Source organism: Pseudophryne corroboree, chromosome 12, assembly GCF_028390025.1.
Source record: "Pseudophryne corroboree isolate aPseCor3 chromosome 12, aPseCor3.hap2, whole genome shotgun sequence".
NCBI classification, from domain to species: Eukaryota; Metazoa; Chordata; class Amphibia; order Anura; family Myobatrachidae; genus Pseudophryne; species Pseudophryne corroboree.
In genome coordinates, this window is record NC_086455.1 from 10,644,276 (window position 1) to 10,664,152 (window position 19,877).

The 19,877-nt window shown below is 49.9% G+C and overlaps 2 protein-coding genes, 1 long non-coding RNA gene and 1 other non-coding gene across 12 annotated transcripts in view; 1 reads left to right on the top strand and 3 right to left on the bottom strand.

Moving 5' to 3' along the window:
* Nucleotides 1-1,259, bottom strand: part of NOP9 (NOP9 nucleolar protein) — a 38,507-nt gene extending 37,248 nt beyond the window's left edge. The window contains exon 1 of the mRNA XM_063946959.1: nt 1,111-1,259. The gene's annotated coding sequence lies outside the window, so the exon portion shown is untranslated. The remainder of the gene's footprint in view (nt 1-1,110) is intronic.
* A 617-nt stretch (nt 1,260-1,876) lies between these two features.
* The window catches only part of KHDC4 (KH domain containing 4, pre-mRNA splicing factor), a 54,406-nt gene continuing 36,405 nt past the window's right edge, over nt 1,877-19,877 (bottom strand). Inside the window, exons 1-14 of one of the 9 annotated variants that reach the window (XM_063946967.1) lie at nt 13,496-13,622; nt 10,928-11,177; nt 10,709-10,837; nt 9,230-9,309; nt 9,029-9,081; nt 8,692-8,858; nt 8,058-8,269; nt 7,394-7,454; nt 7,014-7,071; nt 6,280-6,533; nt 5,564-5,710; nt 4,559-4,671; nt 3,930-4,054; nt 1,877-3,359 (exon numbers count right to left, since the gene is read on the bottom strand). In XM_063946967.1, coding sequence (XP_063803037.1) covers nt 3,160-3,359; nt 3,930-4,054; nt 4,559-4,671; nt 5,564-5,710; nt 6,280-6,533; nt 7,014-7,071; nt 7,394-7,454; nt 8,058-8,269; nt 8,692-8,858; nt 9,029-9,081; nt 9,230-9,309; nt 10,709-10,837; nt 10,928-11,177; nt 13,496-13,575 — 1,929 coding nt within the window. In that variant the 5' untranslated portion in view covers nt 13,576-13,622 and the 3' untranslated portion in view covers nt 1,877-3,159. Of the gene's footprint in view, nt 3,360-3,929; nt 4,055-4,558; nt 4,672-5,563; nt 5,711-6,279; nt 6,534-7,013; nt 7,072-7,393; nt 7,455-8,057; nt 8,270-8,691; nt 8,859-9,028; nt 9,082-9,229; nt 9,310-10,708; nt 10,838-10,927; nt 11,178-13,267; nt 13,475-13,495; nt 13,623-19,877 lie in introns of those variants that run through there. The other 8 variants (XM_063946966.1, XM_063946965.1, XM_063946964.1 and 5 more) reach the window with 8 other exon arrangements.
* On the bottom strand, nt 7,196-7,325 carry LOC134981637 (small Cajal body-specific RNA 4). Its single transcript, XR_010190738.1, has one exon. It is a non-coding gene; the product is annotated as a small Cajal body-specific RNA 4 (non-coding RNA).
* On the top strand, nt 13,609-18,282 carry LOC134980235 (uncharacterized). The gene is made up of 3 exons (XR_010190358.1): nt 13,609-13,741; nt 17,554-17,983; nt 18,129-18,282. It is a non-coding gene; the product is annotated as an uncharacterized LOC134980235 (long non-coding RNA).

A 19,877-nucleotide genomic window follows, 5' to 3' on the forward strand; every position in this document is an offset into this window, starting at 1 on the left:
TACACGGACGCCATTGGGTTGTACACATCTCCCTGAATAAGGCCATTATATGCCGCAGAGCAAAGGGCACAATTATTCTCAATACAGAAGCAGGGAAGCGCAGTCCTATTTCAAGTCTGGAACCACGTCAGTTCTCAAATACAGTCCAGGCACTCCAACGGTCCAGGTTTTAAGGATATCCATGCTTGGCCACGTGTGACTTAATTAGTACCTCAGTCACTTTGCTTTGATTAAACCTTCTATGCTGAGCCATGGATGTATTTAAAACTTGGACCGTGTGGGTGCCTTGAGGACCACGTTTGAGAACCTCTGGACTATGTAAACCATGGGTCTTCAACCTGTGGCCCTCCAGCTGCTGTGGAACTACACATCCCAGCATGCCCTGACACAGTTGTAGCATGCCTTGATAGCAAAACTGTGGCAGGCAAACAGACTTCATCTCTCAATATGTATTTATAGACACATATACTGTATGCTTAATATAAAGTAAAATGCTTTAAAACGGATAAGCTAAACAGAATCATTTAGGTCTGTCTTATCTCCCAATGGAGATCATGTTTGTGTGGGATAATACGGAATAGGGATACAAGGTTAAATATTGGTTTAGGCCACAAAATATCCATCTCTTACAAAATATCTGTCTCTTATAGATGTAGGTAGTTTAAAAGGCAATCAAATTACATTTTTATTCTTCACTGTGATAATAAGCCAAACCCAAAATGTAAGCGTTACAACACCGGCTAGATTTTCCAGAAGATCCTACAGAGTACACGATGTTATAAGTTAAGAAATGGATTTAGGATAGGAAATACGTACATGCCGCATTTCCAGCACTTGCTCATCGTTCCGGTCACGTCATGCAGCAGGTCAGACTGGTTTTTAGAACAATAGCTGGCTCCAACTGCTGTGTACACACTGGGAGATAATTGGACCAAACGGTTATACACACACATACACACACACACACACACAGCAATAGTCAGGCCTAAAGTTAGGGAATAGCAATACTGTCTTCTGGAAATGTGCATCAGGTTTACACACTACAAAGCAGCAGGTTATATGACGACCTCAGTATTGATCTTCCCAGCTAAGGACCTGGGAAATACTCACCCAACACGTCCCTGAGTATAGACTGTAGAACAGTGGTTCTCAAACTCTGTCCTCGGGACCCCCAACAGCTCACGTTTCCCAGGTCACCCGGCAGGAACACAGGTATACTCATTACCCACTGACACATTTCCCATATCACCCAGCAGGAGCACAGGCATACTCATTACTCACTGACATTTCCCAGGTCACCCAGCAGGAGCACAGGTGTACTCATTCCTCACTGACACATTTCCCAGGTCACCCAGCAGGAGCACAGGTGTACTCATTCCTCACTGACACATTTCCCAGATCACCCAGCAGGAGCACAGGTGTACTCATTACTCACTGACATTTCCCAGATCACCCAGCAGGAACACAGGTGTACTCATTACTCACTGACACATTTCCCAGATCACCCAGCAGGAGCACAGGTGTACTCATTACTATCTGACACATTTCCCAGATCACCCAGCAGGAGCACAGGTGTACTCATTACTCACTGACACATTTCCCAGATCACCCAGCAGGAGCACAGGTGTACTCATTACGGACATTATAAAAGATCCACAGGTGGAGCTATTTATGGCACGTGTGCTTCTGGAGGGAACTTAGTAAACAAGACCTGTTTGGGGTTTTGAGGACCAAGTTTGAGACCCTATGCCATAACCCATCCAAACTGTAAGAAGTATTTTACTCTCTCAACAGCCAGGCGTTTAGGAGGAAGTGAGAGAAAGGACCATGGGTGACCTCACTGCTCTGTGCAATCACGCAGACCATTAACACAATGTTGAATATTTATACATTTATTTACAATAAAAGATTTTTTTTCCAATATTTACAGCGAAAATTATTTGAAGGTACAAAGCGGTATTGGCAGGCTGCAGGATAGAGAGTCTGTGGGATCCGGGATTACTACTGACAAACAGAAAATTCTATAAGTCTGGCGGGGGTGGTCCAGCAGCCAGGTACATATATAACTGAAGACTGCAGCAGCTTGGCGCTCTCCCCACAGTGACACCAGGAACAGACCATTTCCAATGAGGTGAAGAGTGCAGGAAAAACACACTGAAGCACAGGACAAGCAGAGCTGCAGGTATTCCAAGCTCAGATAAACTATAGAGTATAATAGTCTCTGTTCCGGTTGTGAAATTACCACTCAAAACAAATCATATACAAAAGCTACTATTAAAATTTATAGATAAAGTTTTAAGAGTGCAGCCTAAGTGTATTATAATGGTTCTGGGAGAGATTCTTACCTACCCATCATGTGTTATTTCTATGTAAACCTTATTAGTAGCTTTCGTATACGACATGCAGTGAAGGCACCAAGTCCTGAATACAGTAAGTGAATTTGCCTGGAGCTGTGCAGCTGCCACTCTCCAAAACACCTACAACAGCAGAATAACTAGAACACATCATCCATGTAGACTTCCCGGGCCTTGAGATGTATTTTAGAAAAGAAAATTTTGCCAGCCGCTCTTTGAATGCAGGTTATTAAGAGTGATTATCTGATGAGCTCAATTTATTCTGGTTTATTTTTCTCTTGGGTATGGAGAAGACACTGATGCAGGGCACTAGAAAGCAAAATCTGTCCGGCTTGCCAGTAGAACACAGTAAAAAAAAATAATAAAAAAAAAGTTTTGGAATTGAGAACTGGTCTGATTGGTTAGAAGTCCCCAGGCAGGCAGAAAGACTATAACTCACCGAAATATAAATATCTGGTCCAAAAGCAACCTTGGTGGAGGGGCTGACCACAAGGTCCAGGTGATGCAAAGCAGATAGTCTTTCCCTTTGGGTCTTGTTATGGGAAAACAGGGGGAAGGGGGGGGGGGGCAATGTCAAGAAAGGGTCCAAGCTAGCCTCACCTGCAGGAACTCTGGGGGTAAAAAAGTTGTGGAGAATGAGTAAAAATGGATCCCATTTGCGCCTCTTCCTCTACTTCCGCTAAATACATCTCCTTATTTAACAAAAAAAAAAAAACATTTTTAAATAAAATGGCCGTTGCGTAAACATGCCCGATAATCGCTACCAGTCAGTGTAGGGTGGGAGGCAGGAATGCAAATAAGAGTCCTAGGGTGCCATCCAGAAGGGCATCTGCTGTTTGGCCCGCGGCTGGGAGGCTGAATACTGGTATCCTACATTCCAGGCCTGGGAGAAGGAGCTGGAATTCTTGTGACCTCCGTGCTCCTCTTCTTCATCAGAGGAGTCTCCCGTGTATGCCACCAAACCAAAGGTTTTATTGCTGGTCTTCAACTTCTTGGCATGGTTTTCTGAAATGGAAAGAAACCGGAGGAAGGGGAAGGGGAGGGGGAGAGGGGGGTTTGGGCAGGGGCAGTCAAGGGACAGAAACCCAGCAAAAAGATACAAAACACGTATATTAATTCATGCAAAATTAAATGCATTAGTCAGACACCATTTGGGAGTTTGTAATAGGCACAGAGGTTCCCGTGAGTCGGATGTCAAAGGTCAACCGCGGCGCAGGCACACGATCCACGAACATGGAAGAGAAGAGAAAAAAAAAAAGAGAAAAGAGAGAAAAAAAAAAAAAAAAAAAGAAGACACAAAAAAAAATACAAAAATATGCAGTTAGAGATGACACCAAGCAACAAAGTCGTCCCCCACCCTCTGTTTACATGACGTGCAGGGCGGCAGGTACAGTTCTATAAACAAACCCGGCCCTAAGACCTAGGAACAGCGGATCCTGCAGATTCCGGGTCGAAATCTGATTAGTCCGTGACTCTGGCAGGGGTTTTCTGTGCCACATCTGAGACACACTGTGCCCAGCCCGGAATTACTGCCTGCCAGCTAGACGAGAGCCGGACGCTCAACACAACACTCACCCTCTGCTCCCGCCGAACTCCGGCTGGTCGTCGTCTTCTCCTCTGTGTCTTTCTGCGCCGCCGTTGGCATACCAGGTGGGGGCATCAGTTGCCTACGGGAAGACAGAACGTCTTTCGTTTTATTACTGGAAAATAAATGAGGCAGTATGCATATGCTTAGTGACTTATCTTCTAACACGGGACCATTTATACACAATTTTGGCATCAAGAAGCTGAAGTTCACCCTTGAGCGTGGGTAGAGTATGCGCATTATACTGGCGAAACGCGTCATTTGTCAGCATCCATTACATATATTTAGATTTAACACCTCCACTTGTCCTCTTTGTAAGGTTTGTTACCACCCCCACCCTTTCACCCCTCTTAGTTTATGACCTCCAACTTGGACATCTACAAGACACAAGAGTATCCGGTTTATGTCGATAGTGTTCCTAAACTCAGACCCCATGGTACCTTAGCAGTCCAGGTTTTTAGGATATCCATGGTAGTGCAAAGATGGTTTATTCAAAATGAATCGTGCACAAGCACGGCTATCCTTAAAGAATGGACTGCTGGCATGCCTTGAGGAGTTTGGGAACCTCTGCTTCTTTAATAGCATCTGTAATAACAACGCTAGGCATGATGGCTCTCACCTGTCCCTCTCTCGGTCCTTGCTTGCGGCTCCATCTGGTGTGGCTGCTGGATGGTCCACCTTGCCCGGGGCCGGAAAGCCTGTACCTAAATTAGTCATATGAATGGGTCCATGCTATGAGCAGAAAAATACAGCAGCATTAGCAACTCTAGAGGTTCTGAGCCATATCCTGCTCCTCAACATCAGCCTACTCCTCCCTGCTGGGGGATAGGGGGGGCTGGCAGAAGACGGAGCATAGTAATGCCCACCAGGTCTCTCTTGGGAGTTACCAGAATCATCTCCCACTAGCACCACCTCAATGTAAACACATTATGAGATCTCAGGCCCAAGAGGTTTCCACTGCCTAAGCTTCTGCGCTCCTTATCCTCTCCAAATGTCAAACTGAAAGGTCTGGAGCTATGCTGTGCTTCTCCCTGGCAGGATGTCATGGACCACACAGTATTGCAATGGATTCCAGCTACAATGTCCAAGCTGTGTATTGTCTGGGAGACAACGCAGTTTAGCTTCAGAATAATCCAGCTCTGAAATACACTTACGTGTTTACAACTGAATAAACCATCCCCATGGTAAATGCCTTCATAGATTATGCTAAATAGTCTGCAATGAACAGGCTTAGTCTTTGAGAGGAAGGTGAATGGGTGAGGCCAGGGGTCATAGCTGGAGATGAGAGGAACCCTGTAACGAAGCCCCAATGAGCAATGGTTGAAGCTCATATTACTGCACACAGGAGACAAAGCAGAGCGTTCTAGGGCAGGTATACGGAGCATGTGACCTGGATTACAGGGCATCCATACTGTTTCCGTGTCGCGCTAAGGGCTCTAATATATCGCCCCGATAAATATCCCCAAACGGTTACATGAATTTGCCATATGCAGGGGTTAATAGTCCAGGAGAATGTCCCAGCAGCAGGGATTGTGGAGTCCGTTACGCTGTGGTCACCGTGTGTAGCGCTGGATGGAGAGAAATGGCCAAATAACCCCCAATGTACATGAAGATGTTAAAGCACCTGGTAGCCCAGCAGGCTGGAGTCCTGTTCCTCGGGGAGCTCCTCCTTAAAGCGTCTTTTCTGTCCTTGGAGCAGGCTCTGTGGAGGAAGAGGAGTGGCGGTGGGTTTAACAGGGGCAGGTGGAACAAACGGAGTACTCAGTGGGACCTGGAGGAAGGGAGAACAACCAATCAGGAGTTTGGTATGTTCCATGATCACGTAAGACAATTACACCCTACAGAACTCTTCAAAGCATCTATGGAAATTTGGTGAAGGTTCAAAAATTCGATAGAACAGATTTTATTTTTACTGAAGGCATGAAGTCTGCCTAGAGATCCCAGTCTGCAGCGGCATGACCTCCCCCCACCCCTACGTATGTATGACGGTGGCAGGACCAGCCGAAGAGGCTGTGACAGTTGGGGTGTAGTCTGATGGGGTGAGCAACAGTTCTATCACCTTATAGTCTATAAGACAGCCATTCAATGGGGGAGATTCAAATGTGTGAAAAGTCGGTTGGGAGTCTGTCTATTAGATAGGAAAAAACAGACTCCCAAATGACTTTTTCAAACATTTGAATCTCTCCCAATGAGTGAGGCCATCTTCAGTAAATGCAGTAATGGAACTATGCTGTGCGGTGTGATCGGGCCGTTGCGTCAGGTTATGTGGACAATGAAAAGAAGCGAGCAGTAATAAAAACAGGGTGATCACATCATCAGGACACCTTAACAGGTACTTACGGGAATGGCGGTCACTGGCGGCAGCACTTGCGAGATTGGATAATGTGTTGGCACTGGTGGTACCGGCATCGTGGGCACAACGGCAGGCAGTGGTGGTACAGGGGCGGTCAAAGGGGCTGGAACCACGTATGGCACCTGCACTGGTTGCTGCGGTGGGATCGGCGGTGCCACTGGGAATCCTGTCTGGAAACCATTTGCTGGGTAGTATGAAGTCTGCATGGACACTGCGCCCATTGGTGGCGGCTGCGGGTAACCTGGGAAGAACATAGCGCAGTTCAACAGACAGACAATGGTTAAACTTAAGTGACGGGGATAACTGTACATATGGAAAGGAGGCCCAACGACTTACTCTAGAACCCACACAAGCATTACAGAGCTATACTTATCTACCCTGGTGATCAGACATCCCCCGTTCTGCTAGTTATAGGGCAGGAGCAATATTTACGGTTTAGATGGCGTCTTTGGGGGGAAAAAATAAATCTAACGCACATTACAGAGGTAGCTCCATTTATTTTAGTTTTGGGCAGCACAGTGGTTAGTATGACTCACACAGTGCTGAGGTCATAAGTTCAATTCCTATACATGAGGTTTGGATGTTTTCCCTGCGTCTGTGCATAGGAACGGCTGGCTACCAAGTTGCTTGCCTTACAGTGCCCCGAAACCTCCCGCCCTCCCCTGCAAATTGTCCGGTTACCAGAACATACAGGTTATGGTTCCAGGAGTGGTGCACGTACCAGGTATAGGAGAAGCCGTGCTGATCTGATTCACAAACCTGGCGTACTCTGCGTGTACCTGGGGAAACAGAAGACATCATGCGATACTGTAATAGCGCCGTACGGCAGGTCTCGCTAAGGGCTTGTTTATATTGTTGCTATGTTATTACACCATGTGTTCCCCGCCATAAGGGATTCCTGACGTATGTAGGATGGCGCAGTCAGCCCTTACTCTGCCTGTTGGTGTGGCTGCTCTCTGCCCATACAATTCCTATAGGAGGGTGGTATCAGCAGAGGCTCACTTCACAGACACTGCTTTCTTATCCCTCCAAAGTGTTATACAGTCTATAGCATAAAGGGGGGATCCTGTAGGAACTGTAGAGTAGAGCGCCAGGACTTACCGTCTGCAAGAGATTCTCGCACAGCTTTTTGGCAGCTGCCAGACCTTTAGGTTTTGGGTGGCTGAGGAAAGAATACAGAATAATTACACCACCACTTTCCTACGACCGGCTACAGTATAAGGTACAACAATGTGCTGCCTGTTAGCCAAAAGACCCAACATTTACAGAATGATTTTGCAGGCCGCTACTAGCAAAGCTCCTACTATGGGGGAGTTGAATCAAACCACAAGCCTTGCAGTGCCCGATACAGGTTACAGGTAAAGGATACAATGAACTGGGAGTAGCAATGGAATGCAGCACTTACTGTACTGTCTTCAGACCCCAAGCAGGTCATGTTTTCCAGATCTACCATTTGGTGGCCAAAGATGAACTCCTTTATAATGGTCACATTTTAAAAGTTCCACAGGTGGTCTGGAAAACATGAACTGTTAGGGACTCCGAGAAACACTGACTTAGCGCTGTGCAACTGCTTCATACAGTCTTTATTACAGCATGGCCGCTTTAGCTGACATGTAGCGACAGCCAGAGTTATACAGATACCTGTACAGATCAGTCCATGAAGCGGAATTATCTATAGTAGATTGCCCTATATGGTGCTGCAGAAGAGCAATGGGATTGCGGGAACACTCATTTCAACTGTATCCGATTTGGGAGAGACACGCACCTGATATAGATGTACATCGGTTCAAAGGCTTCCCGTCCGGAGGCAGGCTCGATGCAGCCAGACCCCTTCCCTCGGAGGAACACTTTGGCCCCGGTTTCCATTTGTATGTGCTGGAGGTAGGAGCACCCTGGACCTTCCACCTTATCCTTCACAGTGAAAGTAGCTATGGCGTGCTCCAGACCCACGAACAGCTTGTCCTGTACATAGTGCATCTGCCGGCAGAACACAGGAAGATCTTACACGTCCCAGACACAATACTCTATCAACAGGGAAGATTAATAGAACATTGACAACATGGATTTGCTCCAAGAATCCTGGAAGCCCTGGTAAGAACTCTCACTGCCTGTTCTGGTGGCCACTCCACCCACTATCCATACAGGTTCTACAGGAGGGTAGCATAAGCTGCAAAGACTACTTTGTTTAAACCATTGATGGATGTTATTTCGCTGTGTATTAGTGCAGCCTCATTCAGTATTTTGTTATAACCATATAAAAATTGCTTTATAGGGTGCTCACAGAACATACTTGGTTATAATGAAAGATGTACACTCAGCCGTACAGCCTGAGAGCGGAACCAGTGTTACTAAAACTAACCATGCTTCTAAATCATTTTATATTTGGTTAGATGACGTACCCCTCCTGACTGGAACTGTGGCTTGGGTAGCGTTATGGGAGGTATTGGTGTCACGTGGGCTGGTTGGTGATATACAGTGACAGTGGCTCCATTGAAGGTGGGACTGGAGCCGGTGGCTGCTTTCACCATGCCGTTGGTAATAATTTCCTTGATTTGGTTCACAGCTCCTGCGGGCAATAATTACAGAGTTTCCCATGTCATATTATTAGACACAGTTACCAGACCAACACAGGCACACGTAGCATTCTCCCTCCATCACTCTGAAGCCCTGTTTCTATCACAGCACATGTGACCTTCACACCGCAGAAACACTTGTAGCAGCAGAGACCATACTTACGGTCAACGAGCTCCCGCGTCTGGCCCTGGACATGGAGATAGAGTGGACGATCTCTACCAACGTAAAAAAACAAAACAGATTTTAAAGACCCGAAAATCATTTTGCTTAAGGTAGTGCTGAAACCGACAGCCCTATAGGAGGAACGGGCCGTGTGACAAAAAGACAGAACTGACGAGATAATCTCACTCCAGGGATACGTACCCGGGACCCAGTTTTGTCTTCTCTTCCGGTGTCATGTATCTCCCACGCGTGGACACAGCCGCCCCACTCAGCCGGCTAATCTGCAGAGACAAAAGTCAGCACTGTATAAAGATGCGGCATCACAAACCGAAGTCAAGTAACTAAAGCACGATGGTCCTTTAATGTACCACTGGGGCAAGAGCCATGGCTTACCCAGTTCATATACATTAACTTTATATAAAACAAAGAGGTTATATATTGTACAATGATTTGGACGTATGCAGGACAGAGGACAGATTCTACCTGCACATCATAGTCTTGTTGATACTGCCGCCTCCTCCAACACTCTACGGGGAATACTCACAAGCTGCACAATCCTTATAGATCTGCACCTAACTTTGCAAATGCTCTGGATAATGCACAGGGTGGGCACCTACATTTTTTAGGATCTACCATCACTTTACAAATACTCCATTCATTCATATGGTCTTCAGCTCTTCCCATACAGTATTAAAAAGCTTCAATTAAGTCTAACCCAAGTCACGGATAGAGGGTACGGTGTCATATCATCTACTCCTGTCAGAAGCTTTGTACTACACTCCCACGGTGCACTTAATACTAGGATATTAAAATGCAACATGGGGTGGGGGGGGGGGGGGGGGGAATGATTCCTTTAAAAGTATAATACGAGATTGCACAAGTCATTCTGCAGTGTATAGCTGTATACCCTCCAGCACAGGAGATAGTTTCCATAAACATGCCGTCTGCTCCCTGTTCACTCATTTCAATCACCCTACCGCAAAATAATAACTTGTCCCTTTGTAAATTAAATTCCCCATAGCTGCACCAGGGCCGAGGGGTGAAACCAGGACTACAAAGCACCAACAATGGGAGAATGTATCAATCCTACTAAAGAGTTAAGTGGATAAGGACGATTCCGTGTGACATACAGAACATAAAGGAAACTTGTATTTGATTATTCAGCTCAACTCGATGTATAAAGAGACTTATTTTTTTAATTAAAACCTACGAGATGATGAAAATCCAAGATACACAGCTACAGATTTTATTTGTTTACAGCATCACCTATGGGACATTTTTAATGGAATAGCTCACAAGCAGAGGAATTGCCTATAGCAACTAATGACATTCTAACTATTATTTATCAACAGGCAGAAGCTGGTTGGTAGCTATAGGCAACGTCGGCACTCTTTAGAAGGCTAGATGCATAACCCCAATGTGTGTATGTAAACCTCACAGACACGGATAGTATATTGATCCATCCACTCCCCAGATCAGAAAATTGCTGAGGCCAATATGTATGGCTACAAGTTATCCTATACCACAATATGTCCCACTAGGGAACACGTGGACCAAAAATAAAGTGAAGACTGGAAATAAAATTGCTCAGACTCAGATCAAACACAATGAAACGAATGATGCCGACACGAATGAACGGGAGCACAGCCTGTATGAGACTAGTATGAAGCAGTCACAAACCTCATCTTGCGCCTGTCCCCTTGTTAGCAGATTGCGGCATGTCAGTGGCACATCATTAATCTCCACTTCCGCCACCACCAGGTCGTCCTTGCTTTTGGTTGCAGGCGGAGGTTTGCCGGCTACCTGGACCTAGAAACAGCAAGCATTAAATAGCTGAAAAGCGTGAAGGGGACAAGTGTGTGTTTTAGGTAACGTGCAACACCGGAGGGGGGCGCTCACCTTTTCAGGGGCGCCCTGAGACGGTTTGATTTTACCCTTCGCCATCAGCATGGCATTAATCTTGGCCGCCACTGCAGCTGCGGCATCGAGGGCCCCGCAGGGCGCGCTGACTGCCTCGCTGGCCGTATTTGTGGGCTTCTCCTCCGCGGGAGCCACGTATATGCTGGTACCAAGAGGGGGGATAAGAGGCATCACTCCAGGTAAGAGAAGAGCAGCCGCTGGGCCAGGCTGGTCCCATTTGCTTCTTCGTCTGGAAATAAAGAGCAGAAAGTTATGAGTCACACAGGATACGCAGGACGTCGCACATTCAGAGACACAGGTGCCATATAAATGCCGGGATCTACGTGTATAAAGCACTGCAACGCCAAACGCGACTACCCCACTACCCCTCCTCACCAGCCACAGGAGGGGGAGTGGAGAGGGGGCCACCAAGTTACCCCACCGACGGCCACAGGGGCAGGAAAGCCCACAAAGTCGCCACAGGGGAAGGAGGCCCCACCAGGTCACCCTACCCTCGGCCACAGGGGAAGGAGGCCCCACCAGGTCACCCTACCCTCGGCCACAGGGGAAGGAGGCCCCACCAGGTCACCCTACCCTCGGCCACAGGGGAAGGAGGCCCCACCAGGTCACCCTACCCTCGGCCACAGGGGAAGGAGGCCCCACCAGGTCACCCTACCCTCGGCCACAGGGGAAGGAGGCCCCACCAGGTCACCCTACCCTCGGCCACAGGGGAAGGAGGCCCCACCAGGTCACCCTACCCTCGGCCACAGGGGAAGGAGGCCCCACCAGGTCACCCTACCCTCGGCCACAGGGGAAGGAGGCCCCACCAGGTCACCCTACCCTCGGCCACAGGGGAAGGAGGCCCCACCAGGTCACCCTACCCTCGGCCACAGGGGAAGGAGGCCCCACCAGGTCACCCTACCCTCGGCCACAGGGGAAGGAGGCCCCACCAGGTCACCCTACCCTCGGCCACAGGGGAAGGAGGCCCCACCAGGTCACCCTACCCTCGGCCACAGGGGAAGGAGGCCCCACCAGGTCACCCTACCCTCGGCCACAGGGGAAGGAGGCCCCACCAGGTCACCCTACCCTCGGCCACAGGGGAAGGAGGCCCCACCAGGTCACCCTACCCTCGGCCACAGGGGAAGGAGGCCCCACCAGGTCACCCTACCCTCGGCCACAGGGGAAGGAGGCCCCACCAGGTCACCCTACCCTCGGCCACAGGGGAAGGAGGCCCCACCAGGTCACCCTACCCTCGGCCACAGGGGAAGGAGGCCCCACCAGGTCACCCTACCCTCGGCCACAGGGGAAGGAGGCCCCACCAGGTCACCCTACCCTCGGCCACAGGGGAAGGAGGCCCCACCAGGTCACCCTACCCTCGGCCACAGGGGAAGGAGGCCCCACCAGGTCACCCTACCCTCGGCCACAGGGGAAGGAGGCCCCACCAGGTCACCCTACCCTCGGCCACAGGGGAAGGAGGCCCCACCAGGTCACCCTACCCTCGGCCACAGGGGAAGGAGGCCCCACCAGGTCACCCTACCCTCGGCCACAGGGGAAGGAGGCCCCACCAGGTCACCCTACCCTCGGCCACAGGGGAAGGAGGCCCCACCAGGTCACCCTACCCTCGGCCACAGGGGAAGGAGGCCCCACCAGGTCACCCTACCCTCGGCCACAGGGGAAAGAGGCCCCACCAGGTCACCCTACCCTCGGCCACAGGGAAAGGAGGCCCCACCAGGTCACCCTACCCTCGGCCACAGGGAAAGGAGGCCCCACCAGGTCACCCTACCCTCGGCCACAGGGGAAGGAGGCCCCACCAGGTCACCCTACCCTCGGCCACAGGGGAAGGAGGCCCCACCAGGTCACCCTACCCTCGGCCACAGGGGTAGGAGGCCCCACCAGGTCACCCTACCCTCGGCCACAGGGGTAGGAGGCCCCACCAGGTCACCCTACCCTCGGCCACAGGGGTAGGAGGCCCCACCATGTCACCCTACCCTCGGCTACAGGGGTAGGAGGCCCCACCATATCAACCAACCCACGGCCACAGGGGAAGGAGGCCCCACCATGTCACCCTACCCTCGGCCACAGGGGTAGGAGGCCCCTCCAGGTCACCCTACACTCGGCCACAGGGGTAGGAGGCCCCTCCATGTCACCCTACCCTTGGCCACAGGGGAAGGAGGCCCCAGCATGTCACCCCACCCTCGGCCACAGGGGAAGGAGAACCCACCCTCGGCCACAGGGGAAGGAGGGCCCACCATGTCAACCCACCCTCGGCCACAGGGGAAGGAGGGCCCACTAAGTCACCCCCACCCTCGGCCACAGGGGTAGGAGGCCCCACCAAGTCACCCCAACTTCGGCCACAGGGGATGGAGGGCCCGACCTCCCCAGCCTCGGCCACACAGACACGTCCTGTTACGGCCTCCCCAGCAGTCGGGCCTGGCAGGAGCTGCTGACAGCGACTCTCCCGCAATGGACGCAAACACAGCCAGAGCTCTCTGTGTCCCCGCCCCGGCACCCCTGAGAGCTGCCCCCGGCATCCAGGCCGGTTACCCCCGATCCAGCTACGCTACTCACCCGCCGGTCTGCGCGCTCATCGCTGACATGGCGACTGCACTGCGATCCCTCCTCGTCGTCGTCCCCCCTACCAACGTCATCACGCACGTACGTCACCAGCGGGGACCTCCTACCATGGCGACAATGGAAGAAACGCCCAACGTCTGCGCTACCGGGATACAGACGGGGAGTCGCCCCGCCCCCTGCCGCGCTAGCCCCGCCCCCTCCGTTACAGTGATGAAGTGATAGTAGTCGTGTCACACTGCGGTACAGGGGTGGATGTTAGTGCTAGCGGGTGTCACACTGCTGTTTGTGCTAGCGGGTGTCACACTGCGGTACAGGGGTGGATGTTAGTGCTAGCGGGTGTCACACTGCTGTTTGTGCTAGCGGGTGTCACACTGCTGTTTGTGCTAGCGGGTGTCACACTGCTGTTTGTGCTAGCGGGTGTCACACTGCTGTTTGTGCTAGCGGGTGTCACACTGCGGTACAGGGGTGGATGTTAGTGCTAGCGGGTGTCACACTGTGGTTGAATAGACGGTAATAACTTAATATTGTTATTATATTATACGAGTTCAGTTATCAGTATCACCCTATAATATCTACCCCAGTGTAACACTAATCTCTTACTGTATCGCCCTCTAGTCACTAACATCTACCCCAGTGTAACACTAATCTTACTGTATCGCCCTCTAGTCACTAACATCTACCCCAGTGTAACACTAATCTCTTACTGTATCGCCCTCTAGTCACTAACATCTACCCCAGTGTAACACTAATCTCTTACTGTATCGCCCTCGTTTGCACTAACATCTACCCCAGTGTAACACTAATCTCTTACTGTTTCGTCCTCTAGTCACTAACATCTACCCCAGTGTAACACTAATCTCTTACTGTATCGCCCTGTAGTCACTAACATCTACCCCAGTGTAACACTAATCTCTTACTGTATCGCCCTCTAGTCACTAACATCTACCCCAGTGTAACACTAATCTCTTACTGTATCGCCCTCTAGTCACTAACATCTACCCCAGTGTAACACTAATCTCTTACTGTATCGCCCTCTAGTCACTAACATCTACCCCAGTGTAACACTAATCTCTTACTGTATCGCCCTCGTTTGCACTAACATCTACCCCAGTGTAACACTAATCTCTTACTGTATCGCCCTCGTTTGCACTAACATCTACCCCAGTGTAACACTAATCTCTTACTGTTTCGCCCTCTAGTCACTAACATCTACCCCAGTGTAACACTAATCTCTTACTGTATCGCCCTTTAGTCACTAACATCTACCCCAGTGTAACACTAATCTCTTACTGTATCGCCCTCTAGTCACTAACATCTACCCCAATGTAACACTAATCTCTTACTGTTTCGCCCTCTAGTCACTAACATCTACCCCAGTGTAACACTAATCTCTTACTGTATCGCCCTGTAGTCACTAACATCTGCCACAGTGTAACACTAATCTCTTACTGTATCGCCCTGTAGTCATTAACATCTACCCCAGTGTAACACTAATCTCTTACTGTATCGCCCTCTAGTCACTAACATCTACCCCAGTGTAACACTAATCTCTTACTGTATCGCCCTCTAGTCACTAACATCTACCCCAGTGTAACACTAATCTCTTACTGTATCGCCCTCGTTTGCACTAACATCTACCCAGTGTAACACTAATCTCTTACTGTTTCGCCCTCTAGTCACTAACATCTACCCCAGTGTAACACTAATCTCTTACTGTATCGCCCTTTAGTCACTAACATCTACCCCAGTGTAACACTAATCTCTTACTGTATCGCCCTCTAGTCACTAACATCTACCCCAGTGTAACACTAATCTCTTACTGTATCGCCCTCTAGTCACTAACATCTACCCCAGTGTAACACTAATCTCTTACTGTATCGCCCTCGTTTGCACTAACATCTACCCCAGTGTAACACTAATCTCTTACTGTATCGCCCTCTAGCAGGGCCGGACTGGGACTAAAAATAGGCCCTGGCATTTTTGAAGCACACAGGCCCACCTCTGTGACTCCTCCCCTTACTATTCCTGACTCCTCCCACTTATTAGTCTATGCTCTTACAAATATAATTAATATTCTAACAACATACAAGCGTACATCATTCTCTATTAAAATACAGACAACCAGTGGTTGAAGTGGAAATTTTTAAGTGGGGGTATGGAAATGCGCGCGCTCCGGAAAAGGGGACGTGGCCTTCAGTGTAGTTTACCACACCATACACCCCTTATACGCATTATGCACCACAATAGTAGGACCCCTTATACTATCTAGTAGTGGTGCCTCTTTCACATTATAGCACCCGGTATGAGCCGAAATTTACATTATATGCCCCCAATAGTGCAGTGCCAGATTCACAATTGCCCCCACAGTGCCAGGTATACAAATGCCCCCACAGTGCCAGGTATACAAATGCCCCACAGTGCCAGGTATACAAATGCCCCCACAGTGCCAGGTATACAAATGCCCCCACAGTGCCAGATCCACAAATGCCCCCACAGTGCCAGGTATACAAATGCCCCCACAGTGCCAGGCATACAAATGCCCCACAATGCCAGGTATACAAATGCCCCCACAGTGCCAGATCCACAAATGCCCCCACAGTGCCAGGTATACAAATGCCCCCACAGTGCCAGATCCACAATTGCCCCCACAGTGACAGATCCACAATTGCCCCCACAGTGTCAGGTAATACCTGACACTCTGGGGGTAATTGTGGATCTGACACTGTGGGGGCAATTGTATACCTGACAGGTATACAAATGCCCCCACAGTGCCAGGTAAACAATTGCCCCCACAGTGCCAGATATACAAATGCCCCACAGTGCCAGCCAATTGCCCCCACAGTGCCAGGTATACACATGCCCCACAGTGCCAGCCAATTGCCCCCACAGTGCCAGGTATACAATTGCCCCCATAGCAGCCAGTGCTGCAGCTGCTTACCGCTGCTGCACTGCTGCTGCTGCTGCTCCTCCTCCGGGCTCCGGCTGTGAGGGACGGGTGAGTCAGGACAGGAGAGCGCCCGCCAGCGCGGCTGTGTCTGGCGCGGCGGCGTATAGCGGACTTCGTTCAAACCAGCTGCCGGTTCGTGAGCCAATCAGAGCTCGCGGACCGGCGGCTTCTGATTTGCTGCCGGTCCGCGAGCTCTGATTGGCTCACGAACCGGCGGCTGGTTTGAAGTCCGCTATACGCCGCCGCATCAGACACAGCCGCGCTGGCGGGCGCTCTCCTCTCCTGACAGCTGAGACACGCTGCCGCCGGACTGAGCGGCAGTGTGTCTCAGTGAGCGCTGGACCGGCCCACGTGGCCATCGGCCCTTCTGGCATTTGCCAAAAGTGCCAGATGGCCAGTCCGGCCCTGCCCTCTAGTCACTAACATCTACCCCAGTGTAACACTAATCTCTTACTGTATCGCCCTCTAGTCACTAACATCTACCCCAGTGTAACACTAATCTCTTCCTGTATCGCCCTTTAGTCACTAACATCTACCCCAGTGTCACACTAATCTCTTCCTGTATCGCCCTCTAGTCACTAACATCTACCCCAGTGTAACACTAATCTCTTACTGTATCACCCTCTAGTCACTAACATCTACCCCAGTGTAACACTAATCTCTTACTGTATCGCCCTCTAGTCACTAACATCTACCCCAGTGTAACACTAATCTCTTACTGTATCGCCCTCGTTTGCACTAACATCTACCCCAGTGTAACACTAATCTCTTACTGTATCGCCCTCGTTTGCACTAACATCTACCCCAGTGTAACACTAATCTCTTACTGTATCGCCCTCTAGTCACTAACATCTACCCGTGTAACACTACTCTCTTACTGTATCGCTCTGTAGTCACTAACGTCTACCCCAGTGTTACACTACTCTCTTCCTGTATCGCCCTGTAGTCACTAACATCTACTCCAGTGTGAAACTATTCTTATCCTATATCGCCCACTAGTCACTAACATCTACCCCAGTGTAACACTACTCTCTTACTGTATCGCCCTCTGGTCACTAACATCTACCCAAGTGTAACACTACTCTCTTCCTGTATCGCCCTCTAGTCACTAACATCTTGTCACGATCCGGGTATCTGGACGCCATTTCTTACCTATCAGATGCCTTCTAAGGCTGGCTCAGCGCTCCAGGACCGGATCCCATCTGTCATCCTGATGTGCACATTCCCGCATCCTCTCCTGTCTCTCTGGACGCAGTCACAGTAACGCCTTATACATCTGGCATGGCGTCTCCCGCGGCCTCCGCCGCCGTCCCTGAGCTTCTGCATTCAGAGTGGCGATTACGTCAGCCGCGGCCTCCGCTGTGTCCGCGTGGTCGGATGTGCATCTGTCAGCCTGACATCTCCTGTCTCCGGTGGCCGGCGCCGCCATTACTGTTTTCCAGACCACATGGATTACAATCCAAACTTCCCTCCAAGTGTCTGCATGGGCGCAGCCATCTTGGATTCTGTCAGCTGATCTTTCCTACCAATCCGTTGTCAGTATTATTAATTTGCATAATTGCCTAGCCAATGCCTTCCTTGCTGCAGGTATAAATAGGTTGTGCCTGAGCAAGGAAGGCATCAGTGCTTTGGTTGTCAAACCTAGTTCCAGTTTGTCTCTTTACTGTGATTGTCTTCCAGGTTCCAGCTCCTGTCTCCAGACTTCTGCTATAGAGACCAGCACCAGCATTCCATCTGCGGTGTAGCCTGACTCTCCGATCCATTCTGGACTCACCTGTTTCCAGCTACAACATCACCTGCTTCCAGCTCAGCTTCCAGCAGTGTACAGCTTCTCTTAAAGGGCCGGTGTCCTTTCTGCAGTTTACCACTCTCCACCGGTATTATTATTTCTCCGCTCTCAAATTCTACATTTCATCTATATTGCATCGCTCTCAAGCTTTATCTATTATTTAACTGGTTCCAGCCAGTATCCACTCCGTGCCAACACCTGTCTGGTTCTAACCAGTACCCACAGCAGCATTTTATCTACAGCAGTCCAGCTTTCCCTGGAACACCAGCTGGTACGACCCTGGGCTTTCCTCATTGCTACAGTTGAGCCTGGTAAGGACTTTCCAACTTGCAGATAATAAGAACTGTCTCATACCACCAGAGCTCTGTGGCCCCTGCCACCCTGTAGTACCCAGGAACTGTATTATTATTTCTCTGCTGATTTTTATGTTACTTTTTACTGCTACTGTGATGCATGGAGTTTGTCATAAATAAATATCATTGACTTTTACTCAAGTTGTCGTGGTCACGCCTTCGGGCGGTTTCTCTTCATGTTACTTACATGTCCAGGGGTCTGATACAACCTCCCAGGTTCCGGTACATCTCAGCCCCTACAACTGAGGCTGCCTTCCGTCAGCTCAGGCCCTCAGTTGTGACACATCTACTCCACTAGTCACTTACATCTACCCCAGTGTAACACTACTCTCTTCCTGTATCGCCCAGTGTACACTAACATCCACCCCAGTGTGACGCTACTATCCTCCTGTATCGCCCTGTGTGTACTAACATGTACCCCAGTGTGATGCTACTCTCCTCCTGTATCGCCCTGTGTGTACTAACATCTACCCCAGTGTGACGCTACTCTCCTCCTGTATCGCCCTGTGTGTACTAACATCTACCCCAGTGTGACGCTACTCTCCTCCTGTATCGCCCTGTGTGTACTAACATCTACCCCAGTGTGACGCTACTCTCCTCCTGTATCGCCCTGTGTGTACTAACATCTACCCCAGTGTGATGCTACTCTCCTCCTGTATCGCCCTGTGTGTACTAACATCTATCCCAGTGTGACGCTACTCTCCTCCTGTATCGCCCTGTGTGTACTAACATCTATCCCAGTGTGACGCTAGTCTCCTCCTGTATCACCCTCTATTCACTAACATCTACTCCAGTGTGACATTACTCTCCTCCTGTATTCCTCTCTATTCACCGACATCTACCCCAGTGTGACGCTAGTCTCCTCCTATAGCGCCCTCTCTTCACTAACATCTACCCCAGTGTGACACTACTGTTCTCCTGTATCCATCTCTATTTACTAATATCTACCCCAGTGTGACACTAGTCTCCTCTTGTATCGCCCTCTATTCACTAACATGTACCCCAGTGTGACACTAGTCTCCTCCTGTATGGTCGTCTATTCACGAACATCTACCCCAGTGTGACGCTAGTCTCATTCTGTATTGCTCTCTATTCACTAACATCTACCCAACTGTGATGCTACTCTCCTCCTGTATCACCCGCCATTCACTAACATATATCCCATTGTGACACTACACTCCTCCTGTATCGCCCACTATTCACTAACATCTATATAAGTGTGACACTACTCTCCTCCTGTATCACTCTTTATTCACGAATATCTACCACAGTGTGACGCTAGTCTCC